Genomic DNA, 25,686 nt, shown 5'->3' with positions numbered 1-25,686 from the left:
AAATTCTTTCATCTTTAATAAAACGATCAGCATTGCTGCTTTACCAGGTGTAACTATGAAGTTTAACTTCCAGGCATCCATGAAAATAAAATTTATTACATTTAACGGAGTTAGAAGTTAGCAGGAAGCTAGCGGAAGTTAGCTCGCTAGTTTCGCTAGTTACCTAAGCATGATACTGCATGTTCTGACTGAGAGATTTCTGAAAAAAATCAAACGTACAGTTCTGCTATCACTTCCAACATAAATGAAGACAGGAAACTAAACAGCAGTGACGTTTGTAGGGTTACTGAAGTTGGGCTAGCTGCTATATAATGATGTGCTACGTGATCGCTAGCGACACAGCTATGTTAGCATAACATAAACAGTGAAGCTGGAGGACGAACACTAACACTTTTCCACTTATAAAAGTTAACGTGAAGGTTCCTCATGGTTAGAGACAAATGCAATCGCATGGCAGGATGCTGTAAACGGACCAAACTTCAGTCAGGAGAACAACTGAGATAATCCATCCACAATACGAGGTTAGTCATTAATATACTGCAACAACATGGGAATAGAGCAGCTGCCAGAGAATTCAACATTAATGAATCAATGGTACAGAAGTGGAGGAAGCAAGAAGAATGAGTTTAATAAAGTTTGATTTATCTGACTGCTTTGTTTCGCTTAATGTGCCTTATAATCCCGTGCACCTTATGGTCCGAAAAATGCGTACTGCACACTGCAGTTTAATGTTGCAAAGCACCTCTTTTTAACTTCAGTGGATATTATACATGGTTATGCTCAGGATATGTCAGCCCATTTCTACTGGAAATGCCTTTTGGTTAAACTTTCAGCAAGGAATTTGCATTTGCACTGTTACATTTTTATAAAGCTTTAATGTACATAAAAACCAGCTTCTTGTTTAAGTGAAAATAAATGGAAGGTTGTCTTTTTGCACTAGTAATGTTGTGGAGTTGTATTTTGTCTCGCATCAATTATATCGTCAGTTATATCGTTATCGCAAATTTTCAAATATATATCGTGATAAATATTTTTGGCCATATTGCCCTGCTCTAGTTGGGACCATCAAAGTGTCAGCAGCTGATATGAAGCAGTGAAGGTGGATCGTGACTCTCGGAGAGCTCCGACTGCAGAGGAGTGAGTCTGCATTTAATCCGAGCTCCTGCAGGACGATGCAGAGGACAAGCTGTTATGCAACAGAGTGCTGCTGCAGCACTGATGTCCACCACACACACTCACACAGAGTGGACAAACAGCGCGCGCTTCACCTACACACTGAGGTCAGAGGTCCCAGCAGTACTTGACACCTGCAGGTTACCCGTGTGCACAGTGAAGCCACTGACACAACACTGAAAGGTTTCACTGGTGTCAAGCCAGCCTCCACTTTGTTTTACGTGCCCTGTGTATTCAAAGTATTATGGCAAAAGACGTGGAAACCTGATTTCAAAATCAAAGCTCCTGAAACATGACTTCTAAATAAAAGCCAACTTCTAGTAAATTAAGAGCACATTCATAAATATCAATTAGTCTTGTTTGCACACACTCATGTTGGATACAAATGACATACCCTAGTATTCTGGTAGCAACATGTCAATATTAAAGCCATCTCCTTTTGGATTTCAAAGTAAAAGCCCTCTGAATGTTTATTTTTGAACTACTCTTTCAAATGATTCAGAATGGAAAATTCACGTTTCCACAGACAAGTCGCAGTCTATACTGACAGTATCCAACCCCACAGTGACACCATATCCATTTTGAGTCAGGCTGATTTTGCTTTCCAGTATAAAAGACTTTTCAAATTGACCATAAAAGATATACTCTTAACGATTTCAAAATGCTCTTAAATTGAAATATGCTGTTTCCACAGGATAATTCCACTTTAGATCAACAGTATCCAACCCGACAGTAAAACCATGTAAATTTCAAGTTGCTCTGATTTTGCCTTTCAAAGTAATGGCCTGTTGAAATTGCCCATGTATGACCCACTCTTTCACTGACTTCAGAATCCCATTAAAAGCAAAGTTGTTGTTTCCACGAGATCATTTCACTCTACATTGACAGTATACAACCCCACACTTATCACGTCAATATTGTGATTATAATTGTTTATTTGCTACTTTTAATAATTAAACGCGGATGCTGTTAACAGGACAATTACTGTTTCCACTAAGTAATTGGAGTTCAAACAAACCATACGCAACCTCTACAGTGGTAACATCTCAATCTCAAATCAATCTCGTTTTGCATTTCAGAGTAAAAGCCTTTTGACTTTGTTTATAGGAGCTTCTCTTTCCATAACTTCAGAATGGCATTAAATGGAAAGTTCCAGCTTCAATGAATTAATACCAGTTCATGCCAACACATATCATTGCATATAATCTAACAGTGGAGTTGGTGACCATACTTTTCGGTGACTTCAGAATGCTGTTAAATAGGAAAATCCCTGTTCCCATGGACTAATTCTTCTCTAAATCAATAATATACTCCCTCAAAGTTGTACACTGAAAATCAAGTCTTTCTTATTTTTGATTTAAAAATAATTGCCCTGGAAATGTTTTACAAGCTGTTCTGTAATTTCTTTATTTAGAATGATATTATGTAGAAATGACATCTTTCCACAGACGTGGAATATGGACGTACTATCAATTACGACTAGGGCTGGGCCATATTATACCGTTCACGGTAATACCGGTATAATGGGCGATCGTGGCTTAAGAGTTGGGAGTTCGCCTTGTAATCGGAAGGTTGTCGGTTCGAGCCCCGGCTTGGACAGTCTCGGTCGTTGTGTCCTTGGGCAAGACACTTCACCCGTTGCCTACTGGTGGTGGTCAGAGGGCCCGGTGGCGCCAGTGTCCGGCAGCCTCGCCTCTGTCAGTGCGCCCCAGGGTGGCTGTGGCTACAATGTAGCTTGCCATCATCAGTGTGTGAATGTGTGTGTGAATGGGTGGATGACTGGATATGTAAAGCGCTTTGGGGTCCTTAGGGACTAGTAAAGCGCTATATAAATACAGGCCATTTACCATTTACCATGTTAGACAATGATAGGAAAATGAAATATCGCGATAGAATATAAGTAAAACGCGCATGCGCAGTGCCAGGTGAGCAAGGAGCTCAGGTAGAGTGCACGGCCGCCTGTCTCACAGCGACCTATCACGTATGACATCACACAGTGAGGTTGGGACTAGGGCTGGGCCATATTATACCGTTCACGGTAATACCGGTATAATAGGAATATGAAATATCGCGATAGAATATAAGTAAAACGCGCATGCGCAGCGCCTTTGTTTTCATACGCACATGGCCGATTGTTGAGTGAAACAGATGAACCAGAATTGGTTTGTAAAAATGGTGCAACTTCCGTGATGTGGAACTGGTTTGGTGTTTGTCCGTCAGATACACGACAAAGCACATTTTTTTTGCAGAACATGCAAGCGGCCGTCGTTATTGTCGTATTTGTCGGACTAAGATGCTCTTAAATCTGGGAGTAATCTGGGTCCTAAACCCCCCTCTTCAGGTCAAACGAACACTGCAGCATCACTGAGAGTTAAAAACTGTCTCAATTCTTTCATCTTTAATAAAACGATCAGCATTGCTGCTTTACCAGGTGTAACTATGAAGTTTAACTTCCAGGCATCCATGAAAACAAAATGTATTACATTTAACGGAGTTAGAAGTTAGCAGGAAGCTAGCGGAAGTTAGCTCGCTAGTTTTGCTAGTTACCCAAGCATGATATAGCATGTTCTGACTGAGAGATTTCTGAAAAAAATCAAACGTACAGCTCTGCTATCACTTCCAACATAAATGAAGACAGGAAACTAAACAGCAGTGACGTTTGTAGGGTTACTGAAGTTGGGCTAGCTGCTATATAATGATGTGCTACGTGACCGCTAGCGACACAGCTATGTTAGCATAACATAAACAGTGAAGCTGGAGGACGAACACTAACACTTTTCCACTTATAAAAGTTAACATGAAGGTTCTTCATGGTTAGAGACAAATGCAATCGCATGGCAGGATGCTGTAAACGGACCAAACTTCAGTCAGGAGAACAACTGAGATAATCCATCCACAATACGTGGTTAGTCATTAATATACTGCAACAACATGGGAATAGAGCAGCTGCCAGAGAATTCAACATTAATGAATCAATGGTACAGAAGTGGAGGAAGCAAGAAGAATGAGTTTAATAAAGTTTGATTTATCTGACTGCTTTGTTTCGCTTAATGTGCCTTATAATCCCGTGCACCTCATGGTCCGAAAAATACGTACTGCACACTGCAGTTTAATGTTGCAAAGCACCTCTTTTTGACTTCAGTGGATATTATACATGGTTATGCTCAGGATATGTCAGCCCATTTCTACTGGAAATGCCTTTTGGTTAAACTTTCAGCAAGGAATTTGCATTTGCACTGTTACATTTTTATAAAGCTTTAATGTACATAAAACCAGCTTCTTGTTTAAGTGAAAATAAATGGAAGGTTGTCTTTTTGCGCTAGTAATGTTGTGGAGTTGTATTTTGTCTCGCATCAATTATATCGTCAGTTATATCGTTATCGCAAATTTTCAAATATATATCGTGATATATATTTTTGGCCATATCGCCCTGCTCTAATTACGACTTCCTTTTACATCATCTTTATGATTCAATTCTGTCATAATCAATTGAGTCCGATTTTGTTTTTCAAAATAAAAACCCAATGTGTTTAGTATCAAAAGTACTCAGGTAGTGTGACTGGGAAAACTGAGCATCAAGGACATTAAAGGGTAAAGGCACTAATATTCAATAACTAATACAATATCAGTGCCTGGAGCTCAAATGTCAGTAAAAATGCATGAGTGGGTCATACATAGGCAATTTCAACGGGCCATTACTTTGAAAGGCAAAATCAAGGCGACTTGAAATTGACTTGATATCCCCGTGATAGCGTGCACTGTCGATCTTGAGTGAAATTATCCCGTGGAAACAGCAATTTTCATTTTTAAAACATTCTGAAATAATTGAAAGACTATATCACATATGGGCAAATTCGATGGGCCATTAATTTGAAAGGCAAAATCAGACCAACTTGAAATTTACATGGTTTTACTGTCGGGTTGGATACTGTTGATCTAAAGTGGAATTATCCTGTGGAAACAGCATATTTCAATTTAAGAGCATTTTGAAATCGTTAAAAGTCTATGGGCAATTTGAAAAGGCTTTTATTTTGGAAGGCAAAATCAGAGTGACTTGATCTTGACATGGTATCCCTGTGGGGTTGGATACTGTTGATCTAAAGTGGAATTATCCTTTGGAAACATGTATTTTTAATTTAAGAGCATTTTGAAACTGTTAAACGATTAAGTCATATATGGGCAGTTTCAATGGGCCATTACTTTGATAGGCAAAATCAGAATGACTTGAAATTGATATGGTAACATTGCGAGGTTGAATACTGTTGATCTAAAGTGGAATTACCCTGTGAAAACAGCAATTTTCCTTTTTAGAGCATTCCGAAATCACTGAAAGTTAGGTAAATTATGGGCATTTTCAACAGGCCATTATTTTGGAAGGCAAAATAAGAATGACTTGATATTGATATGTTGTCACTGTTGGGTTGTATACTGTTGATCTAAAGTGAAATTATCCTGTGGAAACAGCAATTTTCATTTTTAGAGCATTCTGAAATCGTTAAAAGAGTAGGTCGTATATGGGCAATTTGAAAAGGCTTTTATTTTGGAAGGTAAACTCAGAATGACTTGAAATTGACATGGTAACATCATGAGGTTGTATACTGTTAATCTAAGGTGAAATTACCCTGTGGAAACAGGAATTATTCTATTTAGAGTATTTCATTCTGAAGTCACTGAAAGTAGTTCAAAAATGAAAATTCACAGGGCTTTTACTTTGAAATCCAAAATAAGATGGCCTTGATATTGACAGGGCGCTATTAGGGTACAATGTGTCATGTAGATCTAACATTAGAATTAGTAAACAAGCCTAAATTATATGTTATTATGTTCTTAACATATCTGTTAATTCACTCGAAGTTGGCTTTTATTTTGAAATCCGGTTTCCACATCCATTCCCGTAATACTTTGAATACACAGGGAACAGAAAACAAATTGGAGCCCTTACTGTGATTAGTGATTTCTCTGAGGCCTCTGGTTTATGCCTAAATCTAAAAAAGTGTGAGTTACTAGCAATTAAAGACTGCCCTGCAAATACTATCTGTAATATCTCTGTTAAACAAGAAGTCACATACTTGGGACTGCTAATATCCAAAGACCAAAAATCAAGATGCTCTTCAAACTTCACTCCAATTATACAGAAAACCCTAAAAAAGTTCAACCAGTGGCTGCAAAGGGACTTGTCTTTGAAAGGTAGAGTGTTACTTACTAAAGCTGAAGGGATATCCCGATGAACATATGCTGCTCTCTCCTTACATCTGGATAAGAAAATTAGTAAAGATATTGACCGTATGCAGGTCCTCTTAACGTGGACCCTCATTTATAAACACAACTTCTCACCTCACAAATACCTCATCTGGAACAACAGAGATATTTTATAGAAAAATAAATCACGTTTCCTGGAAACTTGGCTCCAAAATGGGATCCTATTGGTGGCTCAGCTGGTTAGTAAAGAAGGACAACTACTTACATACGACGACTTTATTGCACTATATAATTTTCCAATCAGTGTTCAGGAATTCTCAATGGTGCTTGGTGCCATACCCTCAGGGACTTTAATGTTATATAAAAACACTGACAGCTCAATATCTACCTCAGTCACGCTCCCTGATCCAGCTGAGTCACCAATAGGAAAAATCTGCTTTACACAGGAACTTGGTAACAGCAATAAGAGAATACGTAGTTTATGCCAAGAAGATATCGTCTCTCTCCCATATATAATATCTTATTGGAACCGATTTGTTCCAGATATCAAGTGGAAGACAGTCTGGATGGTCCCCCATAAATATTTGATTGTAAATAAGGTGAAAGAAGTCTCTTTTAAAATTCTACATAAATGTTATCCAGCCAGTCACTACATGGTCAAATTTAAAAGGGACATAAATACTAATTGTACTTTCTGTGGGGATCATCCAGAAACGGTGACACATCTTTTTTGGTACTGTTCTTTTACACAGAGATTCTGGAAGGAATTTAGCAGCTTTGTTATTGTCCATATTTTAAGGGAGTTTTCTTTACGATGGGAAAATGTTTTATTCTGTTTCTTTAAGTTCCCCAAGAAGTATGAGAAATGTTTTTTATGATAAATTTCTTAATACTTTTAGCTGAATTTTTTATCCATAAATGTAAGTTTACTAACAAAACACCATATTTCTGTCATTATTTTAAGGATGTGCACATGTACATACAATCAATATCAGACTGCACCAACAAAAACGCTCAAAACAATATATGTATGTGAATTTTTGCGTGTATTCTTATAATTGTTACCTTTTTCTTTCACCCCTGGCTTTTTGTGTTCATGTTCTGTTGTTTTGTATACTTCATCTGTTCGTATATTGTGTACTCATTGTTTGTTAAATAAAGTTTTAAAAAAAAGAAAAGAAAACAAACGGGAGGCTGGCTTGACACAAGTAAGGTTTCCGCTTTCTCACACAGACCAGGACACCAGCTGCCCCCCTGCAGCCTCCACACTCTTTTACCCCAACGCGCGTCATCAGCTGGAAAGTTTACAAAACAAAGCAGCTGTTTTATGACACGACGAATGTCCCGTAACAGTGTGCACATTTTTAAACACGTGCAGGTACAAACACGAGCGCGAGGAGCTGTCCTACCCGCACACCGCAGCGCTCACCTGGGCACGCGCGCACACCGTCACGTTTTTCTCGTAGATTCCGTCAAAGTGGCTAAAATCAGCAGACGGTTTCCTCTTCAGACCGTCAGTTACTTCTGCAGAGCTTCAGTCTCACCGACCGGAGAACACGCCCCCACACACACCTGAGGATAATGAACGAGCTGCATTAATTATCACAACTCCGAGATACTCACGGGGTCAGGGAACTATACCGGAAGGCGGAGGAACACATCCCTGTCACTCACTGATCACCCACAAATATGTGGCCGTGATGATCCGGGCCAGAGGAGCAGTCGGGACGCTGTGGCACCAGCGAGGCGCGGATCTTTGACTGGGCTCTGAAATTTGGCCCAAACCTGCATCCAGAGCCGACACATGTTCTCGGGGCCAGATGTTGCCCAGATGTCACAGCTCACCTGTGGCTGAAGCTCAAAGGCTGCTAAAAGAAACATGCAAGGCTTTTACATTTGTGCTTCTTATTTCTTCAGCTTGCTGCAGATGCACTCCGCAGGACTCACGCCTCACCTGCTGGGTTTCATATGTCATACCGCCCTCTAGCGGCCAGATGGAGACACGCAGGTGGATGTTTTATGTGTTTTAGAGTTCATGTAAGAGCCAGTGAGAAGCCTCTGTGATGTCATAGGTGTAAATAAAAATAAAAACAAAAATCTTTGTTACATATGCTGTATTTATTTCATGATCATTACATTACAAACAGTTCCATCAGCAGCAAGTAATAACACTCACTAGAAGAATAGAATAGAATAGAATAGAATAGAATAGAATAGAATAGAATAGAATAGCCCTTTAATGTCATTGTACATGTACATCAAAATTCTGGGTGCTCCACACTAACTGTGCAGGAGTAAAAAAATATGAATAGTATAACATCAGGAATAAAGAGCAAACAGAAGAAATATATAGAGTCTAGAGGAACACATACCAGATAATAGAAAGGCACAGCTGTCTGAGCCTCCTGAAGTCTGTGATGAGTTCTTTGGTTTTAAGGACGTTCGGTTTCAGGTTATTTTCTGAACACCAGCAGGACAAGTTCTCCACACTGTCTCATCTCCATCAGAGACGAGCCCAACCGCAGCATACTCACTGATGACATTGGTTGGGTGGGCTGGTGTGCACCTCCATTCTCAGCCTCCAGGGGGCTGAGAACGCAGCCCTGTGGGGATCCGGTGCTGAGAGGGGGGGTGAGGTGGGGGCTGAATCGTACTGATTTAGGCCAGTGGGCGAGGAAGTGTTTGATCCAGGAGCAGGTGACGGGGGATAGTTTGGGATTATGGTCCTGAACACTGAGCTGCAGCCCACACAGAGCATCGTCACAGAGCTCTTCATGTTCTCCACATGGCTCAGCGCTCTGTGAAAGGTGACGGTGATGGCATCCACCTCCATGGTGGGGGCTGAGGGAGGGGGGTAGACAGTCTCTCACGTGCTGAGCACTATCTGCTCGAAGCACTTCATGACTACAGACGTCTGTAGTCATTGAGGCTGTCTATGCTGGCTTTTTGGGGATGGAAATGATGTGGAGGCCTTCAGCCAGGTGGGAACTATGGCGTGAGTCAGGGAGATGTTGAACAGCCCAGTGAGGATCACGGCCAGCTGGTCTGTGCGGGCTTTAACCAGTCCCTGGGATGCTGTCGAGACCGGCAGTTTGCCTGGGGTTCGCTGCTCTCAGTCTCCTCCTGACCTCATGTTCTTGGCTGGTCCAGGAGGCACCAGGACCAGCTGACCAGAGAGGATACGGTTTACCCCACACTCAATGTAAATGGCCTGTATTTGTACAGCGCTTTACACTACATCCAGTCATCCACACACACATTCACACACTGGTGATGAAGCTACATGTAGCCACAGCCGCCCTGGGGCGCAGTGACAGAGGCGAGGCTGCCGGACACTGACCTCTGACCTCTGACCACCACCAGTAGGCAACGGGTGAAGTGTCTCGCCCAAGGACACAACGGGCTCAAACCTTCTGATTACAAGACGGCTGCCAACTGTTGAGCCACGATTGCTCGTGTGATGATGTTAAAGCTCAGGGATAACAAATGGCTCTTTGGTTCCTCTCCTCAGTAGGAAAGAAGAGTTTGAATATTCTTATTCCTGATAGGTTTAAACAGAATAGTGTGACAGAAAATGAGCAGAGACTGAGGATTAACTTCCCCTATTGATGTGAGGTTAAAATGTCCTCAGATTTATTCTGCAGTGAAGACTAACCTCAGTTTGATCCAAGCTCTCAGGGTCTGACCGCTCACAGGGTGTCAGGCTGGACTCACATGTCTCAGTCCTCCCCAGACTTCACGTCTGATAGAGTTCAGCATCCCGGTGCTGACTCACTGTCATACTGGCAGACACACAACATCTTTGCTGTGGTTTCTACACATGATGTCCAAACAGTGTGTGTCCTCTGTGCGTCCACACGGGGACAGGAAGTGGGAAGTCATTCATGTGTGCAACAGTCACTGGAAGTCACTGGAGGGCAGGAGGAAGACTTCATATTTATATTTCTGATTTTGTTTCAGTCCGTTTGTCGAGGGGTTCCTCTCTGAGCTTAGTGACTATCCGCTTTGTTATTATTTATTATGATGTGAGTGGCCTTCATCAGCCAGACGGATGAGAGGCTCTGAGATGATTTTCAGCACAAACACACAAAACTTTCACTGATGTCATCCAGGTCTCAGGAAACAAAGCCACTGATGGCTCCTCCGGCTCCTCGTCCTGAAGAACTCATGGAGAACTCATGAATTATCAGCTCTGAATGACAGCTCAAACATCTGAAACCGGTCGAGTTCAGCTGCTTCTTGAATGACCTTAAAGAACTTTTCCAGGCCAGAGGTTCAAGACGTGAAATCACAACCTCTGTAATACCCTCAGAGAGAGAGAGAGAGAGAGAGCAGCCATAATGTTGTTCGACATGTACGATCACAGTAAACAGCTCTTCTTCTGTTCTAGAGCTCATAACATGAAATCATAACCACCATTTCACTGTTTGTCACACTGAAACCTGACTGCCACACACACACACACACACACACACACACACACACACACACACACACACACACACGCACACACACATACACACACACGCACGCACACACACACACACACACACACACACACACACACACACACACACACGCACGCACGCACGCACACACACACACACACACTTACCCTAACCATCAAAAATGAATCCTAATCCTAACCATAACCCAACTGTAACCCAGGGTTACAGTTAATATTATTATTATTATTAACTGTGACCCTGACTCTAAAACCACATTTTGAGCCTCAAAAATGTCTCCAAACTCGTGAGGACGGGCACTTTGTCCCCATAAGTGACGTTTGGTCACGCGGGTGTAGTAGCGTGCTAACTTTCTGTCCTCACAAAGATGTCGAAACATGTACACAAATATTTAAACAGCATTAAATCAAACTCACTTTAATAAAACAGCGTCAGTTTGAGGAATTAACGCATCCCCCCGCACCCAATATAAACCCACTCGTGTTTAGAAACACGTTATTAAAATTACAAAATAAGGCGAGAAATGTAGCGTGATACAAAGAGACAAAAGAGGACAGGGGTGTCTGAATATATGACACAGCAGTAAATACTAAACATTTATATAAAGGAAACACAAAAACACGATCATTACATCAGAAACAAACAAACAAACAAAATACAAGGTGAGGTTTGCGCACGCGCCCTTGCGGTTTAGCGCGCACGAGCCTGGCACGACATGTAAATCAAGTTCACCAAAATAAGAAAGAAAAACACTTTTTACCTTTCAAAATAAACCGCAGGTTTCCTTTTGATCTCACCATAAATCAATAAATTCAAAAATAATATTTTAAGAAGTTGTAAAAGTTATACGAATAAAAGTTTTTAAACAGCACCTTTCATTAAAGATGGACTGCCGCTGCTGCTAATGTTAAGGAACGTGTATTAGTCGACATTTTATTTTGAAAGGCATCACCGGATGTTGTGAATGCTGACGTGATGGTGGTGTCGGGAGCAGCTATAAGGGGCTCTGTTAGCGGCCGGGAGAAGCGGTGGGAGCTCGGGTGCTGGCGGTCTACGGTGACACGGACTCGGTTTTGTGTCGTTTAGACTAACCGAACCGGGACACGCAGGGACGGAAGTCATGGGAGTCGCTCCGGGGCAGCTCTGGAGCAGCCGCAGCGGGGAACACGGCTCATCTGTCGGCGTGAAGCAGGGAATTTAACCGCTGGCGAGGATAAAGGAAAACGTCGGGCCACTGTCTCCATCACCTCCTCCACCTCTGCTGTGTCAGCCGGCAGTGATGGAGCACATACGGACACCGAAGGTAAGATCATATTTAAATAAATAAAATAAAATAAATAAATGATGATGAAGAGCACCGGAGGCGGCTCGCGCGATCGGCAGAACGTGAGAGGCTAACACTGCGTGTCCGATAATGGAAACAGCCCCGACGTTAGCCGTAAACACCTGCCGCGTGTGGCTGTAAGGGTGCTCCCACGCAGCCCGTTAGTTTCATCTTAATTATTATTCTTAATAATCAGCACGAGCACATCTGCACATGCATGAGTCAGCACTGCGCTGCTGACCTCCATCTTCCTCCTCATATGACTCCTTTCTCCTTTAAAACGCATCATCATCATCATCTGTTTATGGAGGGTTGGGGAGAGTTAGCGGTCCTCACACAGTCTGCCTGACACTACGGAAATATTTATATAATACTTATTAATAAAAGCTAGCTGCAAAGGGCTTTTCTCTGCGTACACAACCAGATTTACCTGCTCTGCACCGGATGTCACAGTTTTAGACCCACTGTGGAGATCACGCGGCTTAAACGGGCCTTCAGCCTGTAGTTCAAGGAGACAGTCTGTGCATTTTCCCAGTTTTTGGCCTTTTTGTGAATAATAATGCATTTAAAGCTTGAGCACATGCTCACCTCTCAGGTGATCTGGAGGAAAATCTCTGGATTGCACAGAGCGTCATGCAGACACAGAGGATGCTTTGATCAGTGGACGTGGTTGACGTGTGCGTCTCTGACTTTGTTCAGGTGGAAAACGTCCGTCTGCTGGACCGGTCGTCAGGCCAGAGAAAGGCCAGCGTCGGGACTCTGTACCTCTCTGCCACGCACGCCATCTTTGTGGAGAACAACCCGGAGACGCGCAAGGAGACATGGGTAACCTGCAACAGCTTGAATAATAATCGTACCCGCCTTCAGCCACGGCCACATTGTTACCTGTGGAGCTCTCAGATTAGTATGAGGCACTGTTGGTGCTATTTCCAAGCACATTGTGCGCTGTCGGTCCTGCTTGCTACACAACAACATTCAATATTTAGCATTTACTGCTGTTTACACTTAGCTAGATTAACATGATGCTGTTGTGTTTAGTATGTTGCTCTGTTGTTTTGCTTGTTTTCTCTTCTTTCTCTTTTTAAGTTTCCTTTCTCACGGTCCCTCTTCCCTCCTGTTCATCTTTTCTTTCCTCTTTCTTTCTCCCTTTCCTGTCCCTCACTCATGTCTGTCCCGTCTGTAACAACTGAAAATAAAATAAATAATAACAACAAAGGTCGATCAAATGGACCAATACGGCAAATCCATCGGGTCTCCTTGTTGGTCTTCAGACAACAATTCTGACGGCTAAAGAACCAAACGGGACAGGAAAAAAAAAAAGATTAGTATGAGGTGAAGCCGGGACGCAGTGAGAGCTGCAGGAGGCCGCGTCACAGATGGAAGACGCCATATTTGGATAAAAGAACGTTAGAAAGTCGTACCAGGGAACACACAGCTGCTGTCAGTGCTCAGTAACGTCCCAATAAAACCCTGAGTTTCACTCAGACTTCTTGGCTGCTTGTTCAGATAATTGCATTAAAAAGGCTCCAACAGCACAAAGACCACACAGGTTTGTGCAGCAGCCTGTAAACATGATTAGTTCTGCTGTAAAAGTGGAGATGTTAACCCTGCAGGCAGGTTTCAGAGGCTGAAGCATCAGCCAGTATACCAGAAATGTGGAGTCTGAGAATAAATTTGGACGCCATCTGTAGAGCCTGGATTTATCCAGCTGCGTGTGTCGGGCTGCAGAGATGCACACGACAGAAATGTGATCCACAGAGAAACATTTATCTGACAGTGAAAGCTGCTGGAGAGCTTCATATTAATCACAAAGCCCTGAAAGAAGGAGGTTAAATATGGATCCTCAGAGTGGAAGCGAGACGAGAATTAAAGGTTTTTATGCTCAGATTAAAGGAGCAGCTTTCAGACGCTGTGCACAGAGTTCTCATTCAGATTCATATTTCTGTTTTAAAAGCAGGAATTTGTCATGCAGGCAGATATTTCCTGCCAGTTTGGTGAATCCTGTCTGAGCAGAAGCAGTGAAAGAAAAATAATAATCTGTGTTTATGCAGCTCCTCGTCTCCTCTGCTGTTAGCTGCACATTCATCGTGATGAGGAGCGGCGCAGCTTCATCTGGGATATCACTGATATCAGTGGTGTGCGGTGTTTTCACAGAATTCCAGGCTGGGTGGTTTTCCAGACACGGGAAGAAAAGATGCCACCCTCCCCCCTCTTAGGAGTCCGCCTCGTCCCCGTGGACCTGAGTGGATGATGAAGAGATGCAGGCGTGTCACATTTCACTCAGCAGGCTCAGACTGCTGGCTGGATTAGCAGAAACAAAGGACAGAGTCAGAGCGAGGTGTAGATTAGCTCTCCTTCACAGCACAGCACCTAATTTTGTTCTTCATTAAAACTATGCTGCGTCTGATTGGCTCTGACCCAAACCAGTTCACGTCATGGTTCAGTGTTGGTCTCAACCTCCACACGTGTCTTTTATCTCATGTTGGTTGAATTCCCATAATTCTTCCCTCCAAATAGTCCAAAAAACCCAAAGAAACTATGAATACAAACACAAACGGCCGACAGTGAACGCAGCTTCTCCTCCAACCACCACAGAGGCGCACCGGCCTATCAGAGGCAGAGCTGGAGCAACGTTTCATGAGGTTTGTGACCCCAGCAGCCCAAAATGATCAGTCCTATCCCAGCGCTGTGAGGTATAAACAAGGAATGAGGAGAAGAACACAGCACAGCTGTACTTCCTGTGGGCCGGGCACTTCCTGTTAGGAAATCTGAGAGGCTACGCTAACAAGGCCACGGCGGGCTGCTCATCTCCATGATGGGTGTGCTTTACAGTAATGTGCTGTGCTTGGTGACGCAGGTCTACAGGAAGTAACTGTGTGTGTGTGTGTGTTACAGGTATTGCACAGCATGGTGAGCAGCGTGGAGAGGCCGCCCACCACCTCCTCAGGAGGTCAGCTGATCCTTCGCTGTAAGGACTTCCAGATCTTCCAGATATTCATTCCACAGGAGAGAGACTGCTTGGACGTCCACGCCTCATTGGCCAGACTGTCACGGCCAGGTGTGTGTGCGTGTGTGCGCGCGCGTGTGCGTGCGTGCGTGCGTGTGTGCGTGCGTGTGCGTGCGTGCGTGCGCACATGTAACACACAGATTTTTAATTCCTCGTCTCCTCTCAGAGAAGTACAGCGAGCTGTACTGTCTGTCCTTTAACCCCAACGTGAACAAAGAGGAGAGGGAGGAGTCGTGGAACTTCATCGACCTCGCGGCCGACTACAAGAGGATGGGTGTCCCTAACAACCTGTGGGTTGCCACGGCAGCAAACAGTGAATACAGGGTCAGTCATGATCATGTGACACAATGTTAACTGTTTGAGAGATAACGAGTACATTTCTGCACTTTGACGTGAAGCTGCTGCTTATACGCCGACGGCTCTGAGAGCTCGGCGCCTCCAGAGGCCGTCCCCCTCAGTCTGACTGCACTCACCATATTCAGACTCGGTTCATCACGTTTAAGCGTTGCTGTCTGCGCGCTCAGACTGATGAAGGTGTTTTCCTCGTTTCATGTGTTTGCAGAGCTTCGTCTCTGCTGCGATCTAAACCTGTGAATGTTTCTCTTTAAGTCAGTCAGTAGTTTTTATAAGGTTTGGTAGATTAGCTCAAACAAGCCTCACTCACAGCTTATCAACAGCTACGTCACAGCACCACCCTCCAGCTCAGGGTCCAGTCAGGCTCCCAGGTCACCTGTGGTGTTGACGGTCTCTGAATATTTCATCAGGAAGGAGCGGTGAATATTCTCAGAGGGACGGTTTTAGCAAAGCAGCTGTTTGTCTCAGTCTGCGGCGTTTGTGCTGGAACCAGCTGAGCGGCTTGGCCGAGTCATCGTAACAGGATGTTTAAAATGCACCATATGAGCTTAAACAGTGTGCGCGTGTGTGTGTGTGTGTGCGCGTGTGTGTGTGTGTGTGTGTGTGTGTGTGTGTGTGTGTGTGTGCGCGTGTGTGTCCTGCAGGTGTGTGATACATACCCTTCAGAGCTGTTTGTTCCAAAGTCGGCCACGCCCGCCATCATCGTGGGCAGCTCGAGGTTCAGAAGTCGAGGACGATTTCCTGCTTTGTCGTACTTCCACCAGGACACACTGGTCAGACACACACACACGTTTGTATTTATATCCTCGTGGGGACATCTCATTGACATTATGCTTTAGCTGCTTACCTTAAACCTCACCATAAACTAACTGTCACCCTGACAACAAACGGGGATTAAAAGCTCTGTATTCCCTCCATGTGTATGGGCATATGTAAGACTGTGGATGAGATGGCCAAGGTTAACACAGCCGAACGCATGATGCAAACAAAGGAAGAGCACATAAGTCTCACTGTGAGATTGAAGGAAGAACAAGGGTCCAGTCGGCCGCTTGCACTGTGCACCTCAGCTTAAAACCAGTATAACTAAGCCACAATATCCTGACTAACCATGAACCAACTGTCACCCTGACACCAAAACCACGTTCTGAGTCTCAAAAATGCTTCAAGCTCGTGAGAACGGGCACTAAATAGACACAGACACACACACACACACACACGAAGGTGGGATTCTGAGTGTGTTCTTCGCTCTGCAGGCCGCCGTGTGCCGCTGCAGTCAGCCGCTGTCGGGCTTCAGCGGGCGCTGTCAGGAGGACGAGATGATGCTGCAGGCGCTGATGAAGTCCAACCCTGGAAGTGACTACATCTACGTGGTGGATACCAGGCCCAAGGTAACGCGCGCACACACACACACACACACACACACACACACACACACACACACACACACACACACACACACACACACACACACACACACACACACACACACACGAAGAGGTGTTGTGACTAACGGAGTGTGTGTGCGTGCAGCTGAACGCGATGGCGAATCGAGCGGCAGGTAAAGGCTACGAGAACGAGGACCACTACACCAACATCAAGCTGCAGTTCATCGGCATCGAAAACATTCACGTGATGAGGAGCAGCCAGCAGAAGATCGTCGACGGTAACCGTGTGTGTGTGTGTGTGTGTGTGTGTGTGTGTGTGTGTGTGTGTGTGTGTGTGGTAAACAAACAGTAATGAGGAAGAAATGTTCAGCTTCCCAAACGATCAGTAAATACAGACTTCCTCTGACTGCATATTTTTTCTCTCTCTCTCTCTCTCTCTCGCTCTCTCTCTCGCTCTCTCTCTCGCTCTCTCTCGCTCTCTCTCTCGCTCTCTCTCTCGCTCTCTCTCGCTCTCTCTCTCTCTCTCTCTCTCTCTCGCTCTCTCTCGCTCTCTCTCTCGCTCTCTCGCTCTCTCTCTCTCGCTCTCTCTCGCTCTCTCTCTCGCTCTCTCTCTCTCTCTCTCTCTCTCTCTCTCTCGCTCTCTCTCTCTCTCTCTCTCTCGCTCTCTCTCGCTCTCTCTCTCGCTCTCTCTCGCTCTCTCTCGCTCTCTCTCTCTCTCTCTCTCGCTCTCTCTCGCTCTCTCTCTCGCTCTCTCGCTCTCTCTCTCTCGCTCTCTCTCTCTCTCTCTCTCGCTCTCTCTCTCTCTCTCTCTCTCGCTCTCTCTCGCTCTCTCTCTCGCTCTCTCGCTCTCTCTCTCTCTCTCTCTCGCTCTCTCGCTCTCTCTCGCTCTCTCTCTCGCTCTCTCGCTCTCTCTCTCTCGCTCTCTCTCGCTCTCTCTCTCGCTCTCTCTCTCGCTCTCTCTCTCTCTCTCTCTCGCTCTCTCTCGCTCTCTCTCTCTCGCGCTCTCTCTCTCTCGCTCTCTCTCTCTCGCGCTCTCTCTCTCTCGCTCTCTCTCTCTCGCTCTCTCTCTCTCGCTCTCTCTCGCTCTCTCTCTCGCTCTCTCGCTCTCTCTCTCTCGCTCTCTCTCGCTCTCTCTCTCGCTCTCTCTCTCTCTCTCTCGCTCTCAGTGGGGGAAATGCGATCTCCGTCCGTGACAGACTTCCTGTGGGGGCTGGAGAACTCTGGTTGGCTCAAACACATCAAAGCCATACTGGATGCCGGCGTCTTCGTAGCCCGGGTGTGTGTACGCACTCGCACACGCTCAGCAGAGCTAATGCTTTAATAACTAGCGGTTGCTCGGGGGTGGGGTCTCAGTCAGGTGGGACCCCCCTCAGTCAGTCAGTTGATGCTTCGTAATCAGACCGATGGATGATGTCATGACTTTATTTATCAGACGTGAGAAACTTAAACGTTGTTAATGATACGAAGTCGGGGCCTCGCGGTGGGGATGGTCACAGTGGACGCGCTGTGCTGCTGTTTGTGGTGGAGGTCGCCCAGCGTGGCTTTACTACGCTGCATGTAAATGCATCCACAGGTAGAGCTGTGCACACCTGAGCGCAGCCTCCATGCTCTGATTGGATTTGCTAAACTAAAAAAACACCCGTTTCCCGCTCGCCTCACGGTAACCCGTCGTTTTTTTTAAAACGTGGTCATTACATCAGGTCAGGTTCAGCAGTCGCAGCTCCATCAGGCACTAAAGTCAGACTCCTGCTCTCTGCGCTCTCTCCAGGCGGTGGCGGACGAAGGCGTCAGCGTGCTGGTTCACTGCTCAGACGGCTGGGACAGGACCGCCCAGGCCTGCTCTGTGGCCAGTATCCTGCTGGACCCGTACTACAGGACCATCAGAGGCCTCATGGTAACGCAGACGGCCGCGCTGACCATCGCCTGTTCTTCCTCTGACGTCTCACATCCATACCTCCTCCTCTTCTTCTTCTAGGTGCTGATACAGAGAGACTGGGTGTCGTTTGGCCACAAGTTCTCACACAGGTCAGTAACTTTGAGTCTGGTCTCATTCGGACGCTTCTCTTGCATCTTTCTGTCCACATTTAGTCCACGATAAAGACGTTTCAGACACTTTGGTCCTACGGTGTGGGAAACCATGAGAAAGAAGAAGAGGGCGGCAGTGCCAGTTCTGTAACGAGCGCCGAGGTTGAAACTGAAAGAGACGCTGAAGGCGAGGGTTGGTCCAAACAATCCAAACGACTTTCACTTCAAAGCAGCAGAACCTCAGTTCTAATGTTTCAATCTCATGATTGTAGAGACGTGAGCACAGACTCCAGTAAACGTGAGACATGAGACGTGATGACGGTTCATTAGTTTCTGTTAGTGATGTCAAGCTTACCTGTACAGCTGACGTTCAACGAGAGCATCAGCAGTTTAATTACTCGTTCATTTTTGCTCTTTACCTGATTGAACACATGAAAATTGCTCTGTGCCCCGCAGGTACGCTCACCTGGACAGAGATCCCAAAGAGGTGTCCCCCGTCATCGACCAGTTCCTGGAGTGCGTGTGGCAGCTGTCAGAGCAGTTCCCGTGTGCCTTTGAGTTCAACGAGCGCTTCCTCATCGCCATCCACGCTCACGTGTACTCGTGTCAGTACGGGACCTTCCTGGGAAACAGCCAGAAGGAGCGTCGGGACATGAGGTGAGCACGAGCGTTCCGGATTCACGGGCTCTTACTGTGAGCAGGCGAGTCGGCTTTTCAGGGTCTGAATAGATTTAAGAAATCAGTCCTGTTTATGTGACGGATGCAAAGAGGAAAAAGTAGAAACCAGCGACTGATCCTGTGGGAACTCCAGGCCTCGAGCGCCGGCGTCCTGCAGGTGTTAGATCGCACCCTGGGTCAGCACACCTGCATCACATGATTAGTTCATTACTGGGCCTCTGGAGAACTCAAGACCTTTAAATCAGCCGCGTTGGACGAAAGACGCGTCTGAGAGCTGCAGGACGCCGGCCCTCGAGGAGCTCCCTCTCCTGTGTTAAAGGAAATCAGCCGTCGTAGCTTTTATTTAAACGAGATGAGTTTCTGAAACTGGACAGAATGTGCTCATGGTCTGATGTCGTCGCAGTCCCGTCTGCGTGGATATCTGCCCGCTGCTCGTTTTTATTTAAGGAAGTAAGAAACAGGAAGTGCAGAAACCTTGAATGTTTTTAATGAGGAACCGTCCGTCGTTCATCACCTGCCACTCCTCGTCACAGACCACAGATGTTTTCATCGCTACAACAGCTCGTGTCCACAGGCGACGGCGAGCACGCCGCTTATAATCCAGTTTTATTCGTATCTGTGTCACGGAGGTAAAGGCTGTGCGATGTGTGTCTGCAGGCTTCATGAGCGCACTCACTCGGTGTGGCCTCAGCTGTGGAAGGACCGAGGCGAGTACACCAACCCTCTGTACAAGGCCGAGCAGAGCCAAAGTCAGGGCGTGCTGAGACCCAACACCTCCCCCTACTGCTTCAAGTGAGTCACTGCAGCAAAAACGCCAACACAACTGCGTTCTCCCTCACAAAACAGGAAGTGTAGTCCTGGTCCAGTCCAGCCGGCTGCGATTCCCAGCAGTGATTCTGTGGATCCTGATAGCTTAGCTGGAAACATGACGATTCCTGTTAAATTAATTTATTTAAGCAGCAGCAGGTTCACCCTTTAAGACCTACCATAGAACCAAGTCTGCCAGAATTATCCTTATATTCTTACATGCTGTAGGGACACTTGTTTTGATTTATTGATCAGCATTCAAATATTCAGTGAATACAGAATAAAGATTACCACAAAGCAAGACAGCACGAGACAAGGCGAATCAAATTTCTTGTTCAGGTCATGTTTGTTTTGTAGAGAAAATCAGTGGTTTGTATGAGACTTCCAGCTGATCATCAATCATCACTCCAAGAAATTTATTCTCGTGCACTCTTTCAATTTCAATTCCATTAACCCTGATTTTGGATACATTTTTCATTTGTCTAGTGCCAAAATAATACTTTTTGTTTTCTTTATATGTAACGATAACTTATTTACATCAAACCAGTTTTTTAATATATTTAACTCTTTTTCCGCTGCAGTCAGAAGCTGTTCTGGGTTTTTACCTGAGCAGTACAGAGTGGTGTCATCAGCAAACAATACACATTTTAACAGTTTGGAAACATTACATATGTCATTTATATGTAATATGAATAATTTGGGGCCCAGCACAGAGCCCTGAGGAACACCACAAGTTACCTTCAACTGCTTAGATTTTACATTATTGATTTCTGTCATCCAGGTAACTTGTCATCCACTTGTATGCCATCCCTCTTATGCCATATCTCTCTAGTTTATTCATTAATATAGATCAATTGTATCAAACGCCTTTTTTAAGTCTATAAAAACACCAACAGTATATTCCTTATTATCTATAGCAGTAGATATCCCTTCAACAAGTTCCATCACTGCCATCGAAGTGGACCTTTTCACTCTAAAGCCATGTTGGTTATCACTTAGGAGATGATGCTTCTCCATATATTTATCAAGTCTATTAACAAATAACTTTTCTAAAATTTTTGAGAACTGTGGGAGCAGAGATATTGGCCTGTAATTGGTGAACTGACATCTCTGTTTTTATTTCTTGACTCTGGAATTTCTTTTGCTAAATTAAAGCCAACATTTACAAAGAAATCATTAAATTCATTTGCAATGTCTTTAGTTTTATCAAGCACAATATCTTTATCTTTTTTTAAATAATCTGGATAATTCTTATTTTTTTGAGCCCTTTTTGATTTTACTGTTTAATATCCTCCATGTTTCTTGTGTGTTACTTCTGCTTTGCTCCAATAATGTGTTAATATTCTTTCTTACTTGTGGGAGCATTTCAAGTTGCTATACATCAATATAACCGTTATAGTCCAAATATTGATCATATGTATGCATTAAGTGAATAATAACTAGATAAACTACAAAAAAATTGAATGTTGTTGTTGTTGTTTTTTGCATATATTTCTAGTTAGAGAAATTTAAGAGGTTTGTCCCTCAAAACTGTAAATACCAAAAAGTTGCACAAAATAGTTTCTAACAACAGGAAATGTATTTTGAGTGTCTTCATAGTTTTATTTTTGAGATGCACCAATTTTTATACACTGCTGGAAAAACGGAAATAAATATTATAATGCAAATTTGCAAAAAAAAACAGCATATGCATCAAAATAAACTGTTTCCAGCAGTGCAACTTGAGTCCTAAGCATCCCAGAAACTATTCAGAAAAGCAAAAAGTCAAACATGACTTTCAAAAACACCAGTATAGGCTCATAAGGCCCCGAAGGTAAAAAAAAAAACTACATTTTCCGCGAAAATGACGTCACTTCCGGCTTTAAAGGGTTAAAGGAAGCTGCACTGAGCTGCTGGTTTTGTGCATTTGTTTTGTTTGCCTGAGTCCCTGAAACAGGCGGAGAGTTTCTCTGCTTTTATATTTCACATTTATTCTCCTCCAGGATGTGGAAGGGTCTCTATAACCACGCTGAGAAATCGACGCCTCCCCGCCAGTCACCTGCCGACTTCCTGTCTGCCGTGAGGGAGGAGTCCCAGCAGCTGGAAGAGGAGCTGACCAATCACCAGGAGGTACCGCCAGGAGGAACCGCCCACCACCACCACCCGGGCTCCAGACAAGGCATACAACACACGACACGCCTGTTATGACACCAGCACAGATCGTTAACTTCAGCTTCGCTGCTTAAACTGCGACCGTCTACTTTTTAAAACTTTTTACCCCAAAAATTAAAAATCATTCAGCAGCTATTAAACCAATTTTAAAAAATCTGCAGAAGTTTCTAGATTAATTTTTTTTAAATGTCTTATGTTGGAAGCAAAGACTGTAAATAAAAGAAGGAAACTGGCTCTATATCTCAGAATTGGACATTAGCATGTTAGCATTAGCCGCCCTGCTGGGTTGCGTAAAGGTTACTGTATTTGGCCACCATAGACTGTGTCACACATACCTGATGTTAGCGCTCAGTAACATCTCATTGGACAGTCTGTTAGTCCAGTAACCTCACAGCCGACACATTATTGGTCAGGCGATGTCATTAAAAAGCTGCAACAGCACAAACACGGTGCAGAGGTCAAGTTCAGGGTTAGCTGAGGTGAAGTCAGACAGCTAGCAGCTACGTCATGTTAAAAACACCTTTGTTTCTTCTGTAAAGTTTTAACATAAGAGTCTATGGGACTGAGTCACTGCTGGAGCCTCTAGTGGACGTGAGGGGAACTGCAGCTGGGCTGCAGCCTCGTTCTAACCTGTAACTCTCTGAGTGTTAATAAAGTTTTTCCAGTTACGAGTCCTGTCAGCTGATTGTAAGCTTCTTGTCTCTGTGCAGCGGATCGCAGAGCTGACGGGGAAGCCGATCACCTGGGAGAAGATCGAGGTTCCCCGGAGGAGGACTAGCTGCCTGCCGCAGAGGCACAGCGGGCCGGACCCGCCCACCTTATACAGAGAGCCAATCGCCAGCCTCGCACAGGACAGCAGTCACACACTTTCCTCTGCACCAGCCAATCAGAAGACTCACACCAAGGAGCCCGCACTCTCCCTGCCCTTAGGGCCACATACCCAGCTCAAGAGTCACGACCCCGATGACCTCTCCACCTGCAGCGACCTGGAGTCGGGCGTGGCCGACCTCAGCAGCCGCTCATCCAGCGGCGGTGATGTCGGCAAGGACCCGGACTTGGAGTGACACGGACCGGATCAAAGGGACTCCGCTGGCTTTTATTAATATTTATTCACAGGACGGCGAGGTGACGTTTCCAGGTTAAAGGGAGAAACCTCGGCGGCGTTTGAGACGGAGGTGAAAACACGGTTTAACGTTTTTGGTTCACAGAACAGACAGGCTGCTTCAATTTAAATGTTTTTAGGTTACTGACATTTGTACTGAAACGCACGATTGCACAGTGACAGGAAGTCAGATGCACACGAGTTTAAAGCGATCAGAACAAACACGAGTTATTGTCTCTTCTTCTCTCCACTGAAGAGTCTGAAAACTTGTTTCCACCCAGTCTTCCTCATCCTGCAGCGCGGCATAACAGGCATAAAGGTTTCACTGTAGATCATGAAGCTGACCTGCTGTACGTGTTCAGCGTGGCCCTCGTTAGCTCGTTAGCTCGTCACAGCAATCACGCCTGTGGGGTCGTATTTGTGTGGACGACAGGCGGCCGTTTCCTCAGAGGGCTTCAGTCTGATCCTGGATCAGCCGTCTGCTCAGTCTGAACACTGAAGTGCTGCTAGAGCAGCTTTGATTCAGTTCAAAATGGCCCGCCCCCTTTAAGCCCCTGGTGGGCGGGGCTTCTACCACAGTTACTTTGGGAACACCGGGGAGATTTTTTTATTAGAGACAAACGTAGTTTAAACTGTCACAATAACACAGAAACCCCACAAACACACTCTGACTGAAATGCTCCAACACACACACACACACTGACACACACACACACACACACACTGACATACACACACACACTGACACACACACACACACATATAGACACACACACACACACACTGACACACACACACACACACATATAGACACACACACACACACACTGACACACACACACACACACATATAGACACACACACACACACACTGACACACACACACACACACTGACACACACACACTGACACACATATAGACACACACACACATATAGACACACACACACACACACTGACACACACACACACACACTGACACACACACACACACTGACACACACACACACACACACACACACTGACACACACACACACACACTGACACACATATACACACACACACACACACTGACACACACACACACACACATATAGACACAGACACACACCGATCGTTCACTTTCTCATCGCCTTCTTAACGACATGTTTATTTCAAAGGTTTAAAGGGACTGAAGAACAAACAGGTCAGTGTTTATTTTTGATTTTAGACTTTTTTGTGCTTTATTTGATTTTATTAAACTTTATTTAGATTTTGCCGTGTGAGGAGCTGATGCTGTCGGTCCTTCAGATGACAAAGTGGAAATGATGAGCTCAGAGCAGTGTTCCTCTAAACTTTAATCATCTGTAACTCTGTACATTCCCACGTTGGACGAGCAGCAGGTGTGTGTGTGTGTGTGTGTGTGTGTGTGTGTGTGTGTGTGTGTGTGTGTGTGTGTGAGCTGGATCTCTGTTACTGGGAGCTGGTGATAAACTGGCTCCACTTCCTCCTCCTGCTCATAACTGGGACTCTGACCGACACCTCCTCCGTCCACTGCTGGTTTATGGTTGGAGAAGTTTGACTTTAACTGATGCACTGAAGACGAACTTTGAAAGGAGAGGCGTGACATCTGTGATTGGCTCTAAGGAGCTCGTCTCCTTTTTAACTGGTACACTGTAGCCTGTGGTGTGTCTGTACGTCGCTGTGTGTTTCCTGTATCCACTGATGTAAACGATCTCAGTAAATCCATATTAAAGAGAAAAACTCGCGTCCTCGCCTTCTTCCTCTGTGGAGGCCGAGCAGCCGTTTGAGTTACGGCTCCTTCACAGCGTATCTGTGTCCGTCCCACAGCAGGTTTGGATCTTTAGTGGAATTTATTTAAAGCTTGAAGCAGCTTTTATACCATTTACGGCCTGCACACATCCTTGTTCCCTCTCTTTCTCCATAATGTGTTCGTGCTGCAGACGTCAGTAAAGTTACAGTCACAGTACTTGCACATGTAGCTAGGGCTGAGGAAGAGGAGGAAACTCCGAAT

The 25,686-nt window shown here is 44.9% G+C and overlaps 2 protein-coding genes across 7 annotated transcripts in view; one reads left to right on the top strand and one right to left on the bottom strand.

The window, feature by feature from the left end:
* Nucleotides 1-7,960, bottom strand: part of LOC101470539 (uncharacterized) — a 57,784-nt gene extending 49,824 nt beyond the window's left edge. For 3 of the 4 annotated variants that reach the window (XM_004538672.5, XM_076885406.1, XM_004538674.5), the window contains exon 1: nucleotides 7,802-7,960. The gene's annotated coding sequence lies outside the window, so the exon portion shown is untranslated. The remainder of the gene's footprint in view (nucleotides 1-7,801) is intronic. The other variant, XM_004538673.5, reaches the window with a different exon arrangement.
* Nucleotides 7,961-11,828: 3,868 nt separating this feature from the next.
* On the top strand, nucleotides 11,829-25,415 carry mtmr7b (myotubularin related protein 7b). 3 transcript variants are annotated; one of them, XR_013099074.1, is made up of 15 exons: nucleotides 11,829-12,141; nucleotides 12,862-12,987; nucleotides 15,058-15,220; nucleotides 15,336-15,493; nucleotides 16,168-16,296; nucleotides 16,777-16,911; nucleotides 17,054-17,186; nucleotides 18,075-18,184; nucleotides 18,677-18,802; nucleotides 18,884-18,933; nucleotides 19,390-19,590; nucleotides 20,269-20,403; nucleotides 22,401-22,527; nucleotides 23,280-23,744; nucleotides 24,924-25,415. XR_013099074.1 is itself a non-coding variant. In XM_076885427.1 (14 exons), exons 1-14 carry the CDS (start codon nucleotides 12,118-12,120, stop codon nucleotides 23,631-23,633), a joined length of 1,971 nt encoding a protein of 656 aa, XP_076741542.1. In that variant the 5' UTR covers nucleotides 11,829-12,117; the 3' UTR covers nucleotides 23,634-25,415. The 3 variants fall into 3 exon arrangements, 2 of the variants coding, with proteins under 2 accessions (XP_076741542.1, XP_024658672.2); XM_076885427.1 differs by having other exon boundaries at nucleotides 23,280-25,415; XM_024802904.2 differs by lacking the exon at nucleotides 24,924-25,415 and having other exon boundaries at nucleotides 22,401-22,576; nucleotides 23,280-23,496.
* Nucleotides 25,416-25,686: the final 271 nt, after the last annotated feature.

The sequence above is a fragment of the Maylandia zebra genome, linkage group LG6 (assembly GCF_041146795.1).
Source record: "Maylandia zebra isolate NMK-2024a linkage group LG6, Mzebra_GT3a, whole genome shotgun sequence".
NCBI lineage: Eukaryota > Metazoa > Chordata > Actinopteri > Cichliformes > Cichlidae > Maylandia > Maylandia zebra.
Note: the sequence above shows the minus strand (reverse complement) of the source record. Positions and strands in the feature narration are given on the sequence as shown.